This window comes from Cygnus atratus, chromosome 3 (assembly GCF_013377495.2).
Source record: "Cygnus atratus isolate AKBS03 ecotype Queensland, Australia chromosome 3, CAtr_DNAZoo_HiC_assembly, whole genome shotgun sequence".
NCBI lineage: Eukaryota > Metazoa > Chordata > Aves > Anseriformes > Anatidae > Cygnus > Cygnus atratus.
Genome location: NC_066364.1, coordinates 114,777,632 through 114,795,500, shown reverse-complemented (window position 1 = coordinate 114,795,500; position 17,869 = coordinate 114,777,632). Strand labels below are relative to the sequence as shown.

Below are 17,869 nucleotides of genomic sequence, written 5' to 3'. Positions count from 1 at the left end.
TTACACACCTATTATATTTTTGCAAAGTGATTAATATCTCCAAGTACTGTTATTAAAAAAATAATTTTAAAAAGAATAATACCTGTTTGAATTAAACCTTACCCTAGGAAAAGCAAAATGAGTAAGATATTAGTCCCAAACTTGGGGAGAGGTTAAAAATGCTTTTTGGGGAGTAAAGAAAAGGAAGCTTTATTGCTGGGTTTAAGAGAATGTAAGTGACACAGATAAGACATTAGTGACATAAGAGTCATTGTACCAGGGAGATGCAAATGCGTGCCCCATGCCAGCACAGCTCGTTTCACCAGCTGCTGTTGGTGAAATCCAACAACACTAAAACAGCAGTGTACTCGAGTGGCATGTTAAAAGAAGAGCATCTGCCCTTTTCCGCCTAACAAGAAAAACTGGAAGATTTTTTCAACAGTAAGTGCACCAAAAAGAAGTCATAACCTTAATCTGCTGGATTTCACACAACTCCAGACCTGAAGGGGATTCTGACAGGTATTTTTGGGGTGTCAAAGAAAACACTAGTAACAAGGTTGGCTTCCTTCAAACTTAGTTGCTTCTGAAGTTGTGAATTTTCAGGCCTGGTTTTATAAAGCATTGAGATTTTTTTGCTTGCCTTTTTACTCTTATAAGACTCAATGCAACATCTTAAAATGTAGTAGTAGTCTCATATCAGTCTGTTTAAACTGGTGAAGAAAGAGATCTTCCACTTGCCCTTGGTGTGAGAATTTTACCTGCTGGCCAGCAATTGCTATAGTTTTGGTCTGGATCTTATTACAGTTGTGTCTGAGTGGTGCTGCCCTGAGATGAGCATCACTGTAGCTTTTGAGAATTACGAATCTTCCAGGCTGACATCTGTTAATGTTACCTTTCATAATGTTTACCAGTTGGAGTTTAAACTCTTAAGTTATTTCCACATACAGTGCTCAGACAACTAGCTTATCTTAAAATAAAAGCTTTAGAGGAGGCTTTAAATGAGATATATGCTCTGTCTCTTGTCTTCTGTCTGCTGACAGACTGGGTAGGAAACACCATGACTTTGCAAGAGTTGGTGCAAATAGGAACATTTGCCAGCACTTGATTTGCCAAAAGCTCTGAAGATATGTCTGTTCCGAAATCTGCAGGGTTGCTTCCTTGAGGTTTTTTACATTTGTACATCACTCTCTCCATAGCATTTTAAACTCAAACTTCTATGTGGAAATGCATTTCAGTGTGCTGGGATTGATTGGATCCCCCTAAGAAAAGCCTAAACTGATTTTTTTTATTTTTTTTTCTGTGGGAATGAGGTGAAGATTTTTGGAGAAGTTGTTAATTCACTAGTAAGCAAAAGTAATGTGCAGTCTTCCTGTAATTGTATCCTCTCTCAATTTATGGGTTTTAGTGAAAAGAGAGAGGCACTGGACAGCCCTTCTTAGCCTCTGGAAATTTGGTATCATGATGGAGCCTTTTATCTGGTCTGGTGGATGCTGGTTTCCTGATAACTCCGACATTCAGACAGAGTCTTAGATCTCAAACAGGAATGCTCAGAAGCAACACACTGAAAGCTTTGGGTGGACTCTCCCTTAATTCAGTACCACTCCACTGTATCCATTTTTTCTGAGCTGTTCCCATGCTTGTGTGCTCTCCTGACAACTGTGTTCCAGAAGTGAAAGAATTGGCCTCTATCTGCCCAGCACAATCAGTTGAAAATATGTTTGTGTAATTCTTACAAAAGTGTGGGTGGATAAGGTCAAACCCAGATGCCACCTGCAGATATCCCCTTGGCTCACAGCTAGTGTATTATTCTCTACAAGACCGGAAAGGGCTGGAATTGAGACAGCAAGACCGGGTGGTCCCCGGATTTAACGTGCCAAGAAAGAGTTCCAGCCCACTGTGCTCTCAGTTCCTCAAGCTGAAGAAAAGAATCACAGTTAAGCCATTCTGCAATTCTGTAATGTTGAGAAGATAAATCTCAGAGAGCCTCTGCTGTTTTTCCTTCGTCACCTGGCCTGGCCTCACTTTTGCAGTTTTGTCATTGCTTAGCTGTTTTTATAAAACTCAGAATTAGGTAGTAAGTCTAGAAATAGTCCACCAGCTGAGTCGATAACACAGTGGGTTTGTAGCTAATTCTTCAGGGTTATATGCTGCTTGTAACAGGAAATCCGTGATTTTAATTAGCAATAAATAGGAAATAGTCTGCTGTGAATTGATCTTGAACAGGTACTGCTGTACTAAATTAGTTCAAAATAAGTAGGATTTTCCATTGACCAAACTAATATTAAGGCATCTTGAGTTTATCAGCCATAGCTACATTATCTGTTTAAGGCTAGCTTTGGTTTCAGAAAAGAATGAAGCTGAAAATCTCTTCTTAGACACAAGCTAATGAGCTTAATATACAGTACTGAGCACAGGGATGGAAGGGATTTCTCCCATGTAGTCATGTGAAAACTAATTGTCATATGCATTATGTCTTACAAAATGAATGGAACTAATAACTATTTGTCAAAAAATAAGATTTGTTTATTTCACAATCATTTAATGTTTAATGAAATTTGGGGAGATGATGTTTTCTTGATATGGTGTTGGAGTAAAAGATCCTTTTATCTGACACTTCATTAGGAAAAGGATTTGGATTTTGAGCATTCTTAGAAAATAAATCTCCTTTCACTGCAGGGAAAGCTGTGCAATCTGCTATATTTAACAGAGAAAGATCTAAAATTACCTAAGCTATCATGCTAGCTTTGTAAGACAACACTGCTATTGCTTTCAGATTCTAATAGTATTAAAATTCGAACTAAGACTTTTATTTTGCAGATGGGAGAATTGAGACCTTAGCAGTGAAATGACTTATGGAAAGGTGCAAAGGAAATCAATTTGACGGATAAGAATGCTAAACTATTTAATTCATATGAGTCATTGAATCAATTTGAAACATCCTTTTGTCTGATGCTCATCTCAATTTCACTGGCATTTACTCAAAACCATTTCAGAGATGTTACTGGTATCACTTTGGATATGTTCTGGTGTCATTTAGAATGACACTTTGGTATAGGAGAAGAATTTTCTTTAGTTTGCAGACTTCCAAATCTGAACATCATTTATGGAACAGGAGTGTCTGTCTCACCATCCAGATCAGAGGGCTTAGTCTTTTATATCCCCAAAGATAATTTCCATACAAAATCCATGTATTAACACTTTACACTTTAAAAAATCAAATATTGTGTTACATTTGCTAAATTGGGACAACGGTTGTATTTTGCTGAAGGCGTTTGGGTTTTACTGTGTTTGACCTGTTTACTATAAGGACAGAGGGAAGACAGGCATCGCAGAATACTGCTGCAGGCTCTGTTCTTACAGAAATAACTAGGTTAGCTGATGCTTAACTAGGCATCAGACAAGTAGTTGCAGTTTGGGACACTACATACCTTATTTTTTTGTGCAGACAGAACACTATTTTTAAGATGGAGCGAAGCTGATTTCTCCTAGTCTTATGGTTCATCTAAGAGGTCCCTCCCAGTTCTTGTTATGATCTTACACATAAATATACATCTATTTAATACTTGAATTTTGAAGTGTGAGTGAGAGTTCAGCATTGCTTAATGCAAAATACTGAGATAACTAGTCTATATCAAATGACTTTGAATGTGTGTGTGATCTAGACAGACTAGATCTTTAAAAGTAGAAAAGTGCTCTCCATAACACAGATTTTTGCATGAAGACTTTGACAGCTTCTTACTCTCCTGTTATATAATAGGTTTTGTGAACACTGGTTGTCTTCTGTATAGAAGCCATGGCACTCAAACAAGAATCCAGCTTTCCAGGAATGGAGTATTATCGAACACCTAAAAATCCATAATTATCATGTCAGAAAGAAGATATTAGTATCTGAAGCTCTTGGTGGCCCTGTTACTGTGGGCAGTGAAAGAACTTGACTTCTCTTTAGTTATTTTAGTGCTTCCTGAATGATAACAAAAAATAATTCTTCCTAGTAAAAATACAACATATCCTTTCTTCTCTTTGTTTAGCCCACTCCAAATGGGAATCAAAGTCTCGTCTCTTTGATATTCTCATTCCCTTTAATTGACTAGATTGGAATGCATTTTTTCATAAAAGCTGATGAACTCTAAAATAATCCCTCACCAACCTGCTGTTCTGGACTAGCTATAGTAACACTGACTCCCTTAAAGTAATTTGTGAAAAGTAGTTGAGTCACGGGTGTTGCTTCACTACCTCTCAAACTAAGGCAATTTGCCAATTACATCCATGAAATAAGAAGTGAGCTTTTAATGTGCTCTGACTGATAGCAACAGCAAAATCAAGATTGTCTTCAGCGGAGCAAACCCATGTCCTAAATGAGTGTGTCTTTAAGACTTTCAGTTAAAATCATCCACTGAGACATTCACAGAATCTTGTCGGCCTCATTACCATGGTGCGTTAACTGTTCATGCTTGACCAGATGAACATGAACTCTGGAGGAAAGAGTCATGAATTGGACTTTTTGTATCTGTGTCATTTATTATATTAATAGAAACATGTTTCTGAGAAATAAATTTCAATCTTGATCTTTCTCTAGCCTGCAAACTGATAAATGTTCTTCTACATACAGAAAGGTACAGATACAATGTTTTGTACATACAGAATTTTGGTTATGCTCTTCCTGGATCTTGTATTGAGGTTTGGAACTATTATTATTCTTTGTTAGTTTAAAAACATATATTCTGATAATATTTTGGCATTTATGGAGCTGTTCTATAGAAGCATTTGATTTTTAAAAATGATATAACTGAAGTAATTGATAATAAGCAGAAATGGAAATGTACTTTTGTCCAGGAAGAGAAATAGGAGTGCAAATGAAGACTATTTGTGCTACAGTTGGATTGTGTGTATGTAACTTAGGTGTGAAATTGCATGGTGATTGATTTCATCACATTGTTGTTAAACAGTGATTTTCTTTGCCATACAAAAGAATTAATCTGAATTGACTTTACTCTTTCACTGAGATCAAAGCCAGGACCTCTCTTCCTCCTACATTTCTTCCTCTGTCTAGTTCGCAGTCTCGGATCAATTAATAAGCATTCTTTATGTGCGTTGTCTTTGTGATAGAGATGCAGAGGATCTTTTTCTGACCCAAGAAAGATGAGAATATAATCACATTTCACAGCTTTCAAAATATGACTACAGATTGCTACCTTGAATGTTTTTTGTACTGTTTCTGTGTTGCCATGAGCTAGATTTTGTCCTAAGTGTCTGTTTGTGCAACCTTGCTGTAGATTACATCCATGGGAAAGCATTCCCTCTACCCTTTCATTTCCTTTTTTGTTTTGTTTTGCAATTCAATCTTCTATTTGTAGAGACCTATATAAAGAACTTATTTAAAACACATCTGGCACGTTATTTTGAAGGTGAACTGTACAGTACATAATACAGCTGCAAACAGCTTTTGAAAGGGAGTCATGGCTTAATAATAATTCAAACCAGAACCTCCATAAATTCCAAGACCTGTTTGCTTGGTCCATTGATTAAATAATGGAGAGTATGTACTGTCGTCCAGATGGCTTTTTTTTTCTTCAGTTTAGTGGCCAGTAAACTATGCTGGCTTTTTAGCTGCTGAGAGGTTCAGCAGGAAGATGTTCCCCCAGTTGCTACCAGTCAAGTGGAATCCTTTAGCCAGATGAGCCCTTGATAGGAGTGTTACAGCACAGAAACAGAAGGAGCTAGGTATGGATGGCTTATATCTAAAAATCTCAAGTCCCTTGGGTTGCTCCATCACTTAAAACTTCTCCATTTCCCCTCAAAGTGCTTTTGATTTTTTTTTCTTCTTCATTTAATGTGGTGATTTTGTGCTGCTGTGGTCTCTGAAAACAGCCTAAGTGTATGCCAAAGGCAGAGCCAACAGCAACCCATGCAAGTTGCTGAATAACTGGGAGGGGTGTGAATTATTCATAGAAGAAAATGATGTGCTGTGAGGCAGCGCTTGTGGATAGGCAGCGTTCCCTTTTTATTTTCCCTGATACAATATACTTTTCTTGATCATATTTTTTAATGTTTGTAAAAGATATTTGTAAAGAATACGGCCATATTACCAATTTTTGATTGGAGATGTGAGGTCGTCATAATTTATTGCTGTGTGTGATCAGATTCTGGGCCACATTTCTGTGCACTAGCAAGAACATAACTCTGCACTAATTGTGGCAGTCACTCTTTATACTACTGTCACAATAAATAAGAACACACCACAGCTCTTCATGAACTCTTAGAAACCAGAAATTAAAAAAATAAGCCTTTTCTTCTAGCCATTTGCACAAGTAAGGACGCATTCAGGATCATCAGATAAAACAGAATATATTCAACTTCAGTATTTTAAAAGCTTGAAATTGCACTGAATGATTTTCAGACTTTCTGCTTTAGAAGATGTCTCCAGAAAACTGCCGCGAAACCAGCATTAGGTAGACACTGGATAGCAGATAGTGTTTTAACACTTCCCCACGTCATTAGTAGTATTCTACAGTCCAGTTCCCATATGTGTCTTTTCTCTGAAATGTTGTCTCACCTCTAATAAAAGCAACAGACATTTGGCTGTCTAGTTATGATATGGGAAAGTATATATCTGTTGTGTATCTGTGTTGTATTATCCACACATTTCATAATTTCACAAAAGATTTCACAAAAGGCTGCTTAGCACAATGTCTGTACATCTGGAAATGCATTTCTCACGCTAGAATCAAGGAGTTGCTTGGGGATTATAAAGATCATGTGATGATGACAACTTACGGTCATGACCACCAGAATAGAAAAGAGTTTGAATTCAGTGTTCATTTTAATCCCTGTGTTTCTTTCTGACTTTCTTTTTCCTATGCTGCAAGACAGTGCCTGGATCTCCAAAACTAGTGAGCACCCTGTGGTAAATATGTGTGTGTAATGTATAATATACATCTGCTACACTAACATAATTTGGATTGGCACAATCCTAATGGTGCAAGTGCACAGACTATATTGTTGAAAGCTGCATAGACGATACTGGTTTTGAGTGGTGTGTACCCTACTTACGACTAAAGAGTTGTATCTTGTAACCTTATAATTCCTATCTCTGTGGAATTCATGCTATCCAGATATCTCTCCTAAATTCAGTGGACTGTGTTTTGAGTACTTGCTAAATAACCAAAGGGAAAATCCTCAGTTTGATTTAGTAAAGTTGTTATCATGTTGCATTTTTTTTTGTTTGTTTGTTTGTTTGTTTTGAAACATTTGGTTATTTTGAGCCTGATGTTCACCGCACAGGTAGGTAAAATCTGTATGTTTGCAAATGCGTGCCTACTTTGTACACCTGGTGTGTGGCCACTAACCAATACAGACCTGTAGTCACCTGCCTGCAAAGTAGACACACATTTGCACCAACACAAATGTTTCCTTTACAGGGAGGCTGGCTAAAACTAGTGTCTAAAGTGAGAAAAAGTAATAATGTTGCACAAACAAAGGAATTTAGCAAGAGTATGCTTAATGGTGTTTTCTAAGATTGGTTTTAAAAGAATTTCTAGTCAAATCTTAACCTGGCCTGAGTAGATATGAGCCTCATTGAAGTAACTAGGCCAACATCCACAGTTACAAAATGCTTGTGTGCTGCAAACGTGTGTAATGTTGTTAAATTTCCCAGTTTTAAATAAGGCACTTTATCTGATTTGTCTGTCGGAGGGAGCACAAAACCAGTGAAGTGTAGAGATCAAAGGGACAGAAAAACGAAGTGCATCAGAAGTGATCAGGAACTGTGCAAAACAAAGTAGCTTTCTTTTCTTCACTTTACGTTTCACCTTCTTGCTGCTACATTTTTTCTGCTACAAACTGTCACTTTCTGCTTCCTCAGCTAATATTTTAGATTCATTTTGCATGTCAAAATGGTGCAAGCTACCACAATCACTGGCACCCATTTCCTGAACATCTTATACCCAACATGTATCTTATAACACCATTTGTGTCAGTGCTAATGCAGTAGTTTTACAGCCCACTGCTACCAAGGTGAGAAAGAGTTCAAGGAGAAAATAAAAATGGTTTAATTCATTTGTTGCAACACAGTATAAGAAAGAGTGGTATAAGTTCCTTTACAAATATTTTCAACCAAATCCAGCCACATTAACTAATTATTTTTTTGCCTTTCATTGTGACTCAGTTGTAAGGCATTTATGAATCTGCCTGAAAGTAGAATGAGGACACAGTGCTCAAATGTATCGTTCTGCTGCTTTACCCATTACCAAGGAAGTGGCTCAATAATTACATTCAGTTTAAAAAATTGCTTTTAGAGAAAATGTTTTGTGATCAATTGAAAACATAGCACTACAGTTATTAAGGTATTTTAACTTTAAATAGTAAAACAGAAAACTTTATTTTGTGCTATTGTTTGTTTCTTTTTAAAGGTTTCAGTTTGCATTTTCATTTGTAGCAAACCTGACAGCCAACAACTAAGACAAAATACAGTTGACCTCAATGATCTTGCATGCGATTATTCCAGGGCTGATTCATATTACATTAGATGCTATTACAGCTCTGGCTCTTGGACATTGTACATAGGTATATGTGGTATTCGTTATCTTGAATACATAATAAGGTATAAAGTACATGAGGCGGAAAGTGTCAAGATTTAGTGGCGCCATCTGTAACATAAGAGCCATGGTTTAACTTCTACAAACAGAACCAAGTTCAGCGATATACTCATGCAATTGCTATCACTATGAAGCACTTAATAACTGAAATCACACTTAGAGTAAAACAAGGCAGTTACCACAATAACTTAACACAACAGAGAATAAAACATACTGCAGCCACTTGAAAACGGCACAGTAACTTTGTTGGAAGACTACACTCAGCAAGAACCAGAAAGCCACCTTTTTCAAGTTCCAGACTATAATTTTATAGCCATTTTCCAATAACTGCACAAGCTAAAAACTGTGAGTCTTTTTGGTTGATGCTGGAATACCTTCAGGACTTCCCTGATGCAGACGTTAGACCTCTTCAAGAGAGAGAGTTTAAGTTCAGGTGCTCAGGGTGGTGTGTTATGAGCCGCAGCCATCCCAGTGAGACAGCTCTGAGTAGCATGCCTGCAGCACGTCAGGGTCTTCTAGGTTGATGGGACAATCTGAAAATCCTGATGCTCTTTGGAACTATCAAACAGAAGTTTCAGCTCCAGAGAGAAATGCCATGTCAGAATGAAGGCAAGCGAACAGTAGTGACATCTCCAACAGCACCATGTCCCGCACCCCTCCTGCTCAGGCACTGTGGCAAGACTGAGTCAAGGGGAATCGGCTGTCTGGTGAAAGAGCTCCACCACTCTCGTAAGCACTTGGGGTTGTCTTTGAAGGTTTTCCATGCAAACTGCACTGAATTCATGGGATTAGGCATGGCTGCAGTCTGAGGCCCTCCTGCTGCAATGGCTGGAGGTATTTCTTCAAGCACAGACTTCAGGTAGCATGGGCGGTACTCGTTTTGTCCTTCATAGACATACTTCTTATCCTTTCCCAGAAAAAAAAACATATCACTTCGCGTGATGTGCCTAAGCAGCAACTTAGGAGATCTCCCACATGACACAGTCAAAATATTGTCCTCTTTTAGTATGGAGTGACAGGTTGTGATAAATAGACTCGTTTCTCTGACTAACGTGTTCCTACTACCTAGTCACATATTAACGAGCCAGCACACAGAAGCATGAAGTAATCTTTTGTTTTTCATTAAGTACATAGATTAAAGAGTTGTTATTTTACTGTAATGCACAGAATTATGTCATTTCAGCTTAGAGTAATTGTTAATCACATCAAATTGAAATGATCCTTGGTTTTGTTTTAAAGAGCATAGAAGAACAAGAAGTAGAGGAAAAACAGAAGTAGAAATGGAATATGAGACTATAGTGAAAGTGAGTGAAACATTCCCCTTTTTATCAAGTAATGCTAATGTTGTTTTCATTTTACATGTCAAAACTTTGAGTCAGGAGCGTACACAATTTACTGCCTGGTGGTTCCTCTGAAATCTTTGAGCAATTACAGCCCTGATTATTATCTGCTAGCTGCATAATATGCCGCCACTGGCCATTACATTCTTTTTATGCCGGTAAAGCAATTTGTGGCTTCTTCAAATCATACCCCACCACATTGTCTGCCTGCCTGCTTTATTTATTGCCGCTTTTGCCCCACCTCAGCGCAGTGGTCAGGGGCTGTGTGTAGCAGCATGATTATACAAGCCGTCTTCCTACAGCCCTTTGGGTCATCAGAATATCCTCTGTTCTCTGCTCACAGTAGCTGCAGTACTCACAGATCAGAAAACCAGGCACTGTTAAATGTCTCTCTGAAGAGGTAAAGATTGTTGTGGGGGGAGATATAGGGGTAGGAATTGAGAGCATCTAAATGTAAAGAATGAGCTAGGGGAAAGATGTTGAAGGTGAGAATTCTGGGTACCTCTGAAGATCAAGCTTACCAAGAAGATAAATTTAGGATTTATTATCTGGGACACCAGACTATGGGATAAAGAAAGAAAGGATTAACCAGGGTGTCAGGGCAGGGGGGAAAATTGGGGAAAAAAAAATAATAAGAATTTATGAATGTGAATCAGTAAAGCAGGATTAGCGAAGCCTGAAGGGAAAGATTTAGAGGTAAGAGAGTGAGTTTTTCAGGGAGGAAGAACAGAAGACAAATGGGGAAAGGCAGTTAAAGCCTGGAAGAAAGATGCAAGTAGATTAAAGATATTTTTTTCCTTGCTTTATGGGAGGGCTAATGATTAGAACATGATGATAGAAGGAATTAGTATTTCAGGGATATCTCTGCTATCAGGAGACATGATTATGCAGAAGTGAGCTTCCTGAAACCTCTTTAAGTATGGTCATGCCAGAGCTTTCACTGACATGGGGGTGACAATAAACCACACACCTTTGTCACTGAATCAGTGAATCCCGTTTGCTTTGTATTTTTATTTAATATTCTCTTTCTACTGCTGCCTTCTGCAATGTTTTGATATGTTTTGTTTCTCTTTGAGAACTGCCATAGCTTCTCAGTGAGGACTGTATTTGGTAACAAAACCAACCTTTCTGCTGCAGTTACCTGGATGCAAAGGATTTTGGTCAACTGCCAGGCAGGCAGTGTTTGCTTTTCTGTGTCTTGTGGCTCAACTCGCACACATGCTCAGGAGTAGAAGAAGCTTTCTCAAGAGGGCTGCAGCTCCACCCTGCTAGGGAACATCCTTGTGTGGCTTTTCACCATCACATACAAGGCCTTAACAATTGTTTTATAATTTATAGCCCTTCCTAATGATAACCAAGGCTGAGGTTTTGAGACTACACTTCCAGTCTGTGTGGTGCCAATGCCAGTGTTAGCAGTGCTGCACCTTCAGCAGTGGTGAAGGAGCATGTTTGCTATGATTGCTGCTCTCCTCCCTAGCCAGCAGCAGTGTGTCAATTCCTTGTGCATCCCCAGGGGTTGTTTTATTAGCCTGCCTAGGGGGGGTTGTTTGTGTTTTAAATGCACATATACTTCTATGGGCATGTACAGGTAAGGAAGAAGGAACCAGCTCTGTGTATTTGATATGTATCTTGCAAAATAGAGATTTGCTTCTAGACTCTACTGAAATACAAATGCTAAATAAGTTTGATTTACAGCATGTGGCTATAACTTGATTGGTCAGGCTTTTTTGTTTGTTTGTTTTGCTGTGGATCACCTGTCTCTGCCTATAGGGACACTAACATATTTTTCATGTATCTATACATATCATTATATACTTACAATTTATTTTAACGTTTCTACTATTGAAAAGTGTTTTTCTAACACTTTTTAAGAAGAATGCAGTTAATTCTAAATATTTTTTAGTTCTCTCATTTGGTAAGGTCAGCTACTAAAGCTGCTAGGTGGGGCTTTGATTGCATGAATGTTGTTTTCCTCTTGGATACAGGCAAGGCAACTAAAAGTGTGTGTTTCCTGAGCATAGTTGTGACAAAAGAAAGTAGAGGACATAATGAATATGTTGGCACCTTGACAGTATTCAAAAGAGTGACTTAGTCGAGATGGCAACATTAAATTGGCAATTGTTCATTAAGGAACTGGGATTTCTTTGCTGTTTGTGTTTAAGTGTCATGAGAATATTGATTTCTCTTCCTCAGGGATATTCTGTCTTCCTTTCCTGAAAAGCAGGAGGATAGAAATAGAGCTGAGCTGCCTTAAACCACTCTGTGAACATTTAAAAAAAGAGAAGTGCTTAACTCTGTTCTCACCATACATCATCTACATTTTAAACAATATGAGGTCAACTTCATGTCCCCTGCTTGGGTCAAATCAGGATATCTTGGGAGGATGGTGGGCAGTTGGGCAATCCAATTGCTCCTGCAAATGTTACCTCAGAGAAGAACCTCCTGTGGCAGCCATGTAACCACTGATAACACCTGCTCTTGTCCACTGCAGTTATTCTTTCCTTTGCTTTGTCCTGCTCTCAGGAATTCAGCCTCATAGACTGTGTACAGGGGAATGTGGTATTAGGGAGACTGTGCATGCTGGAATTACCATTCAGTGCATGAAAACTGGGAAACAACGTGGACCAGCACTAGGAACACAGGGAGCTCCAACCAGGGGGGAAGGAATCCACCCCATAGTTTCACTTGTTGTAAAGGAAATATGAGAATGATGGGAAGTTCTTTTTTCTTCCACTCCTTTCTGCCCCAAGCTCTCATGCTCTGAAGTGGCTGGGTAGGAGGTCTGGTGGCACAGAAGGGAAGAGAAGAGTCAAGTTTTCATGCAGGCCATCAAGACGTATCTCAGCGCGCTCTCCCATACAAGAAACCAGTGACTTTGGGCTGAACAAAACTAATGACCTTAGAGAATATTCATATGCAGGAGAGGTATGTAATCCTTATGAGTCATGATAGTAGCTGTGCAGAAATGTAGAGAAATGACCTAAATTCACAGCTTCATTCAGGAACTATCAGGAACTATCTGAATCCACTTAGTCATCTATAGCAGAAACTTTCATTTGATAATAGTGATTGATCTTTGTCAACAGCAGAAACCTAAGAAATTTTTTTGAGGCAGAATAAGAGAATGTAAACTTAAAAGTCTGGTCTGAACATGCAGCTCTTTTTTTTCCATGCATCCCTTCCAAGCCAGGAAGGGATAGCTTGTGATAGCTCTGAAAGAAAGACCTAACAGTTACTGCTACACTTTCCTCATCCTTTAAGATCTTTCAGATAAACACTTCAGTGCGTGATAGAGTTTTTCATTAGGCTTCAGCCATGTGTAGATGCTGTCTAGAATCAAACTGGCGTCTTTTCTAAACCTGGATTTTTGTAAGTCTTTTAATGCCTGTTACGTACAACTAGAATTCTGTGTGGTTCAATGTCAGCCTGCATGCTTAATTACTGTATGGCCTGTGGGAATGATATTGCATGTGGTAGCTCACATTCTGACATCTTTATTTTCACAAAGTAGGTGTTAATGCCTGAATAAAACATACAGCTTGAAGCACATAGGGTAAATTATTTCACCAACTGCTGATACTGAAGGTTAGTATTTCTAGAAACCATTAGTATATAGAATAGATTATCTCCTGATGTTCTTCTTGAGATTATTTAATACCAGGATATTCAGAAGTATCTGTTTGGCTCAGAGCTGTATTTTGCAGGGTTGCATAGGTCAGTGGGATCTCAGTGTAATATTTCTGCTCTCAGAGTGATCTTTTCTGCTGAAAAATATGAAAGCCCAGATCAGGTTTTGGGAATCAGTATTCCTGATTGGACTGATGGCCTTGGAAGAAATTAATTCTTTCCCTTTTCTTTAGTAATACATCTTATATTGCTTAGCTTGGATCCTGCTGAAGTTGAGGTGTGAGAGGTGTATGAGTCTGTAATGCTAAGTAGCATGGAAATTACAGAACCTCCTGGGAATGATAATTCGCTGTCAGTCTTTTCCTCAAAGACTCATTGTAATTCTGAGCAGGGGCTCATGCTCTCTGTGGCATAATGGAATAAACTCTGCAGTAACTTCTCCCCAGTTCCATGTCAGTGTTAATGTCTCCTCTTGGCCTGGAATACCCTTCATTCCCATCTGTATTCAGTCAGGTACTACTGTGGCTCACATTAGAAAATACTAGTTGATTGAAAATTAATTCAATTTTTAAGTTATTACTTGTTTTTTTGTTCATTTGTTTTTTACTTTTTAGGTGATTTTTTTTTTAAGTCTTGAGTTAATTTCTTGTAATATCAGCTGCTCCTTAATGGCTGCTGCTCCCTCAAAGTGGATTCAGTTAAGTGATATAAACCTTGTTTGAGGATTTGATCCAGGCCAAGGTCATCTCTCTTGGCAGCTTCAGGAATTGATATAATGTGAAAAGGCAATAAGCTTGCTCAGAGATCTTTTATGTGAAATAGGTGTCTGTCTTCCTATACAAACACAAGTAAAGTGGAGCATATGCATTGCAAATATGAATGCTGCCTGCTAAGAAGTTGAGAGTATCCTGTGCCCTGCTGTGTTCCTTTTTCAAAAGTTTTCTGGGCAAGTAAGCTTCACCACCCTTTCTTCCTAGTGTGGACAACTGTCAGAGGTCACCACCATGACAGTGTCCGTTTTCATGTCCAGTTCTGTCAGTACCCAGAGATTTTTCAGCAGGCCTCTCCTTCAGTAATATGCAGGAGATCAGGAAAAAAAAAAAAAAAAAGACAAGCATCTCACCAAAGACCCTTTCTTTACCTGGGTCTGGTATGAATACTTCAGTAACGTGAATTTTTATAGAAAATCTCTGTTTATGCCAGTGAAATCAGTATTTTGATTTACATAAAAATAGTCAGATGCCCTCTTATTTTTCCCATATTTTTGTGAGTATATGCATCCACAAACATACAGATGTGCCATAAGAGGATAGACTCGGTATTCACCTTGACTTCCCTCCTATAACAATTTAATGAGCATTTAGAGGAGCACTTTTAAAATAAACATGCATATAGCAGAGAACATCTTAGAGTGTTTTTTAACCAACTTACATGTCAGGATACTGACAGTAGGAAATCTCACAGTGGCTAGGCTGCATGTCAAAGAGTTTATCATTTTCCAGGCACAGAAATATAAATCACTACTGTCTGAGGATAAAGAGCTGTATTACACACAGAAAGGTAACTGCCCGATGCTCTGCCTTTTCTTATCAAGTAATAGTATAATTAAGTGCAATATACCAGAGACAGTAAGGTGTAACAGCTTAGTAGCTGTTGGTGTAGCACACAGAGAAGACTTAAGATAGCAACCTGTTTGTTTCGGTTTGTCTGACTTTAAAGAAGCATCATTCTCAGGTATACGTTCTGATTACCTCCATCTGACATTCTTTCCAACAGAGAAAACTTCAGCTGCTTGTTCCTAATTTCTGTGGCAGGAAGACACCATTCAGCTGAATGTTCTCTGACTCCTCATGGATGCTGCAGGCATACAAGACTCAGGAAAAAATACCTATCAATTAATAGCTGCACTTTTAAAAATAATTCTACTTCCCATCACTGCTGCCACTGAGGATAGCGGCTGCAGTCAGTAGCTATGACTGATGTGGCAGTCCATGCTGTGTACCTCTGACAAATGCCAGCGTGAACCAGCTATAATGGTACAAATGCCAAGTTGTAGTTTCAGCACATCATTGCAGCAAAATATGTCCAGACAAGGGAACTTCTGTTTTAATAAGATCTATTCTGTAAAGACAGTAAGACGTAAAAGAGTGCTTTGAAGCCTTATTTGAGAGCCTAGAGCCATAACAGCAAGTAGAAACTAAAACTGGTGACTTCTCCTGATGTATAGATGTTCTTCTGCAACCAGCCTCCCTCTGTCTTCTAAAAAAGAGTAGCTAAACTACTTAAAATTTCCATCTACATTTACCTTGCACTTGTAAATGATCCTGTGGCAGAATCTTCTTAATCAGCTGTTCTTCAGGTTATATACGTTGCTGTCCTTCCTTTGCATTAATCACTGGAGTTCTTTTCTTTTTTGTCTGAAAACAGTCATACCGTATGATCAGAAAATGAATGCACTGAAAATGCAACACTGCAGATTAAACACGTGGATAACAGCTTGTGGCTTCAGTAGTCTGTGTTAACATGTGACAAGCAGAGAATAGTAAACTGAGAAAGAGTTCTCTTGTGAATTCAGTGCCCCCATTATCTCTCCTTCTTTATCCAAAGGGCTGAGGAAATCTTTTTTGTTAGCCAAGACTGCTTGGTGCTTTGGCTTAATTTTCACTGCATAATTTTAAATACAGATTGTGTCTACAGTGCTGCAATTAATGGATAGCCTAAAGACTTATTATTTTCAAACTAATTGACATGTAAGAAAGTTTAAATAACATGTGTTAATTTTTTTTTCCTTAGGAATAACTCCTGTAACTCAGAATAATCTTATTACTGTTATATAGAGTAGCAGTTGACTTGCTTATCCACTCACCATTACTAAATCTAATGCTTGTCTGTAGTTCTATAGTTCTAAATCCATTTGCATTAGATGCAGAAAAGATTATAAGTCATTGTTCTAAAAGATTTTTTTGCAAGTAAACAATCTTAGTTATTTCTGATACTTGCCTACCATCATTTGGAATACTCCCCAAATTCAAAATCAGTCTCCGTTATCCTCAGTAAAATGTGTACTTTACACATGTTTTAAATAGAGCTTTAACCCAAGCAACAAGTGTTTTCAAAGTATACTGTTGCTTTCTCAAATAACTGAATCACTTTCCATGCGAGACGTGTATTTTTCTAGTGTTCATTAAACTTATCTTCAACTAGACTGTGATCAGAACTGGCATGACAGAATACATTGTAAAGTTATAAGACCTCTCAAGAACTTCTTAATGCCTTTGGAAGATGTCAAGTACCGCAGTAATAATAAAATACAGATAGAGCATTAAGAAGATAAGTTCTTTTAATGGAAAGTGGTTTGGTTATACTGCCAATTCTTTTTCTTAAATAAGGTTTTGCAGAGTACAAAACTTTTACAAGATAGAGGCTACCAACAGTGATACACACAAATGAAATCAGATTAAAAACAAATCAGAGCTCTAAGAAGGTCATGTTATACATTTTGGTGGCATCTCAGTGGAAAAAAAAAAGCAAAGGACTTTGTGAAGTTCCATGGGATTCATCTCAGTTCAAGCTTGACCCTCTGGTGAACTAAACTTGGATGAACTATATTAAGTTCAGAAGGAGAGAGGCCAGGGACCAAATCCAGCACACACTGATGTCAATAGAAAAGCTCACTCTTCCTGTAATAGGCTTGAGAGCGGGAGGAGGCCCCGGTGTGGTCTCTGCACACTGAGACCTGTGGGAAAGGAAGGTACTGAAGGAACCGATTCCTCGTGGTGCTGGTACTCATCCACCTTTCTGGGGGCTGCTCTTTCTCATTGGGCCCATCATGCTGTTCTTGACTGGCTGTGCCTGAATCTTTCTATACAGGATAGGACACCACGGACAAAAGGTACTTTGCGTCCTTCTCAAACCTGCAGCTTCACACTGTGTTCTAAAGGAAATGTTTTCTCTAATTAAGCATGGACTCTCCCTCTTCAGCCCATTCTCTTGAATACAGCAAGCTGTTACCAGTATGAAGGTATCACTGTCCAGTGTTAGTAAGTTGTGGCATTCCTTATTTTCCTGTACCTGCTGGCTATACCTTCTAGGGAATATATTCCTCTTCCTTGGCAAGAGGTCTGACTGCAAAAACAAAGTGTGCTGGTGGCAGTATCATTGACCAACCTGTTCAAGAGGACTTTAAGATGTCCAACTGCACTGCAAGGTGAAAAATATACCATAGAGCAGACTTCAACATGCAAGTGCTCCTCTGTGTTTATGATTTGCATGTTTTCTATCAGCATAGCCCATTGAACATACTCCACCACACTTGGGAACAGCTGACCT

General features: G+C 38.5%; 1 protein-coding gene across 5 annotated transcripts in view; it reads left to right on the top strand.

The window, feature by feature from the left end:
• PLCB1 (phospholipase C beta 1) overlaps positions 1-17,869 on the top strand; it is a 390,968-nt gene that overhangs the window by 356,289 nt on the left and 16,810 nt on the right. Inside the window, exon 32 of one of the 5 annotated variants that reach the window (XM_035552919.2) lies at positions 9,813-9,877. The exons of 3 other annotated variants lie outside the window; for them this stretch is intronic. In XM_035552919.2, coding sequence (XP_035408812.1) covers positions 9,813-9,851 — 39 coding nt within the window. In that variant the 3' untranslated portion in view covers positions 9,852-9,877. One more of the 5 variants, XM_050709680.1, reaches the window with a different exon arrangement.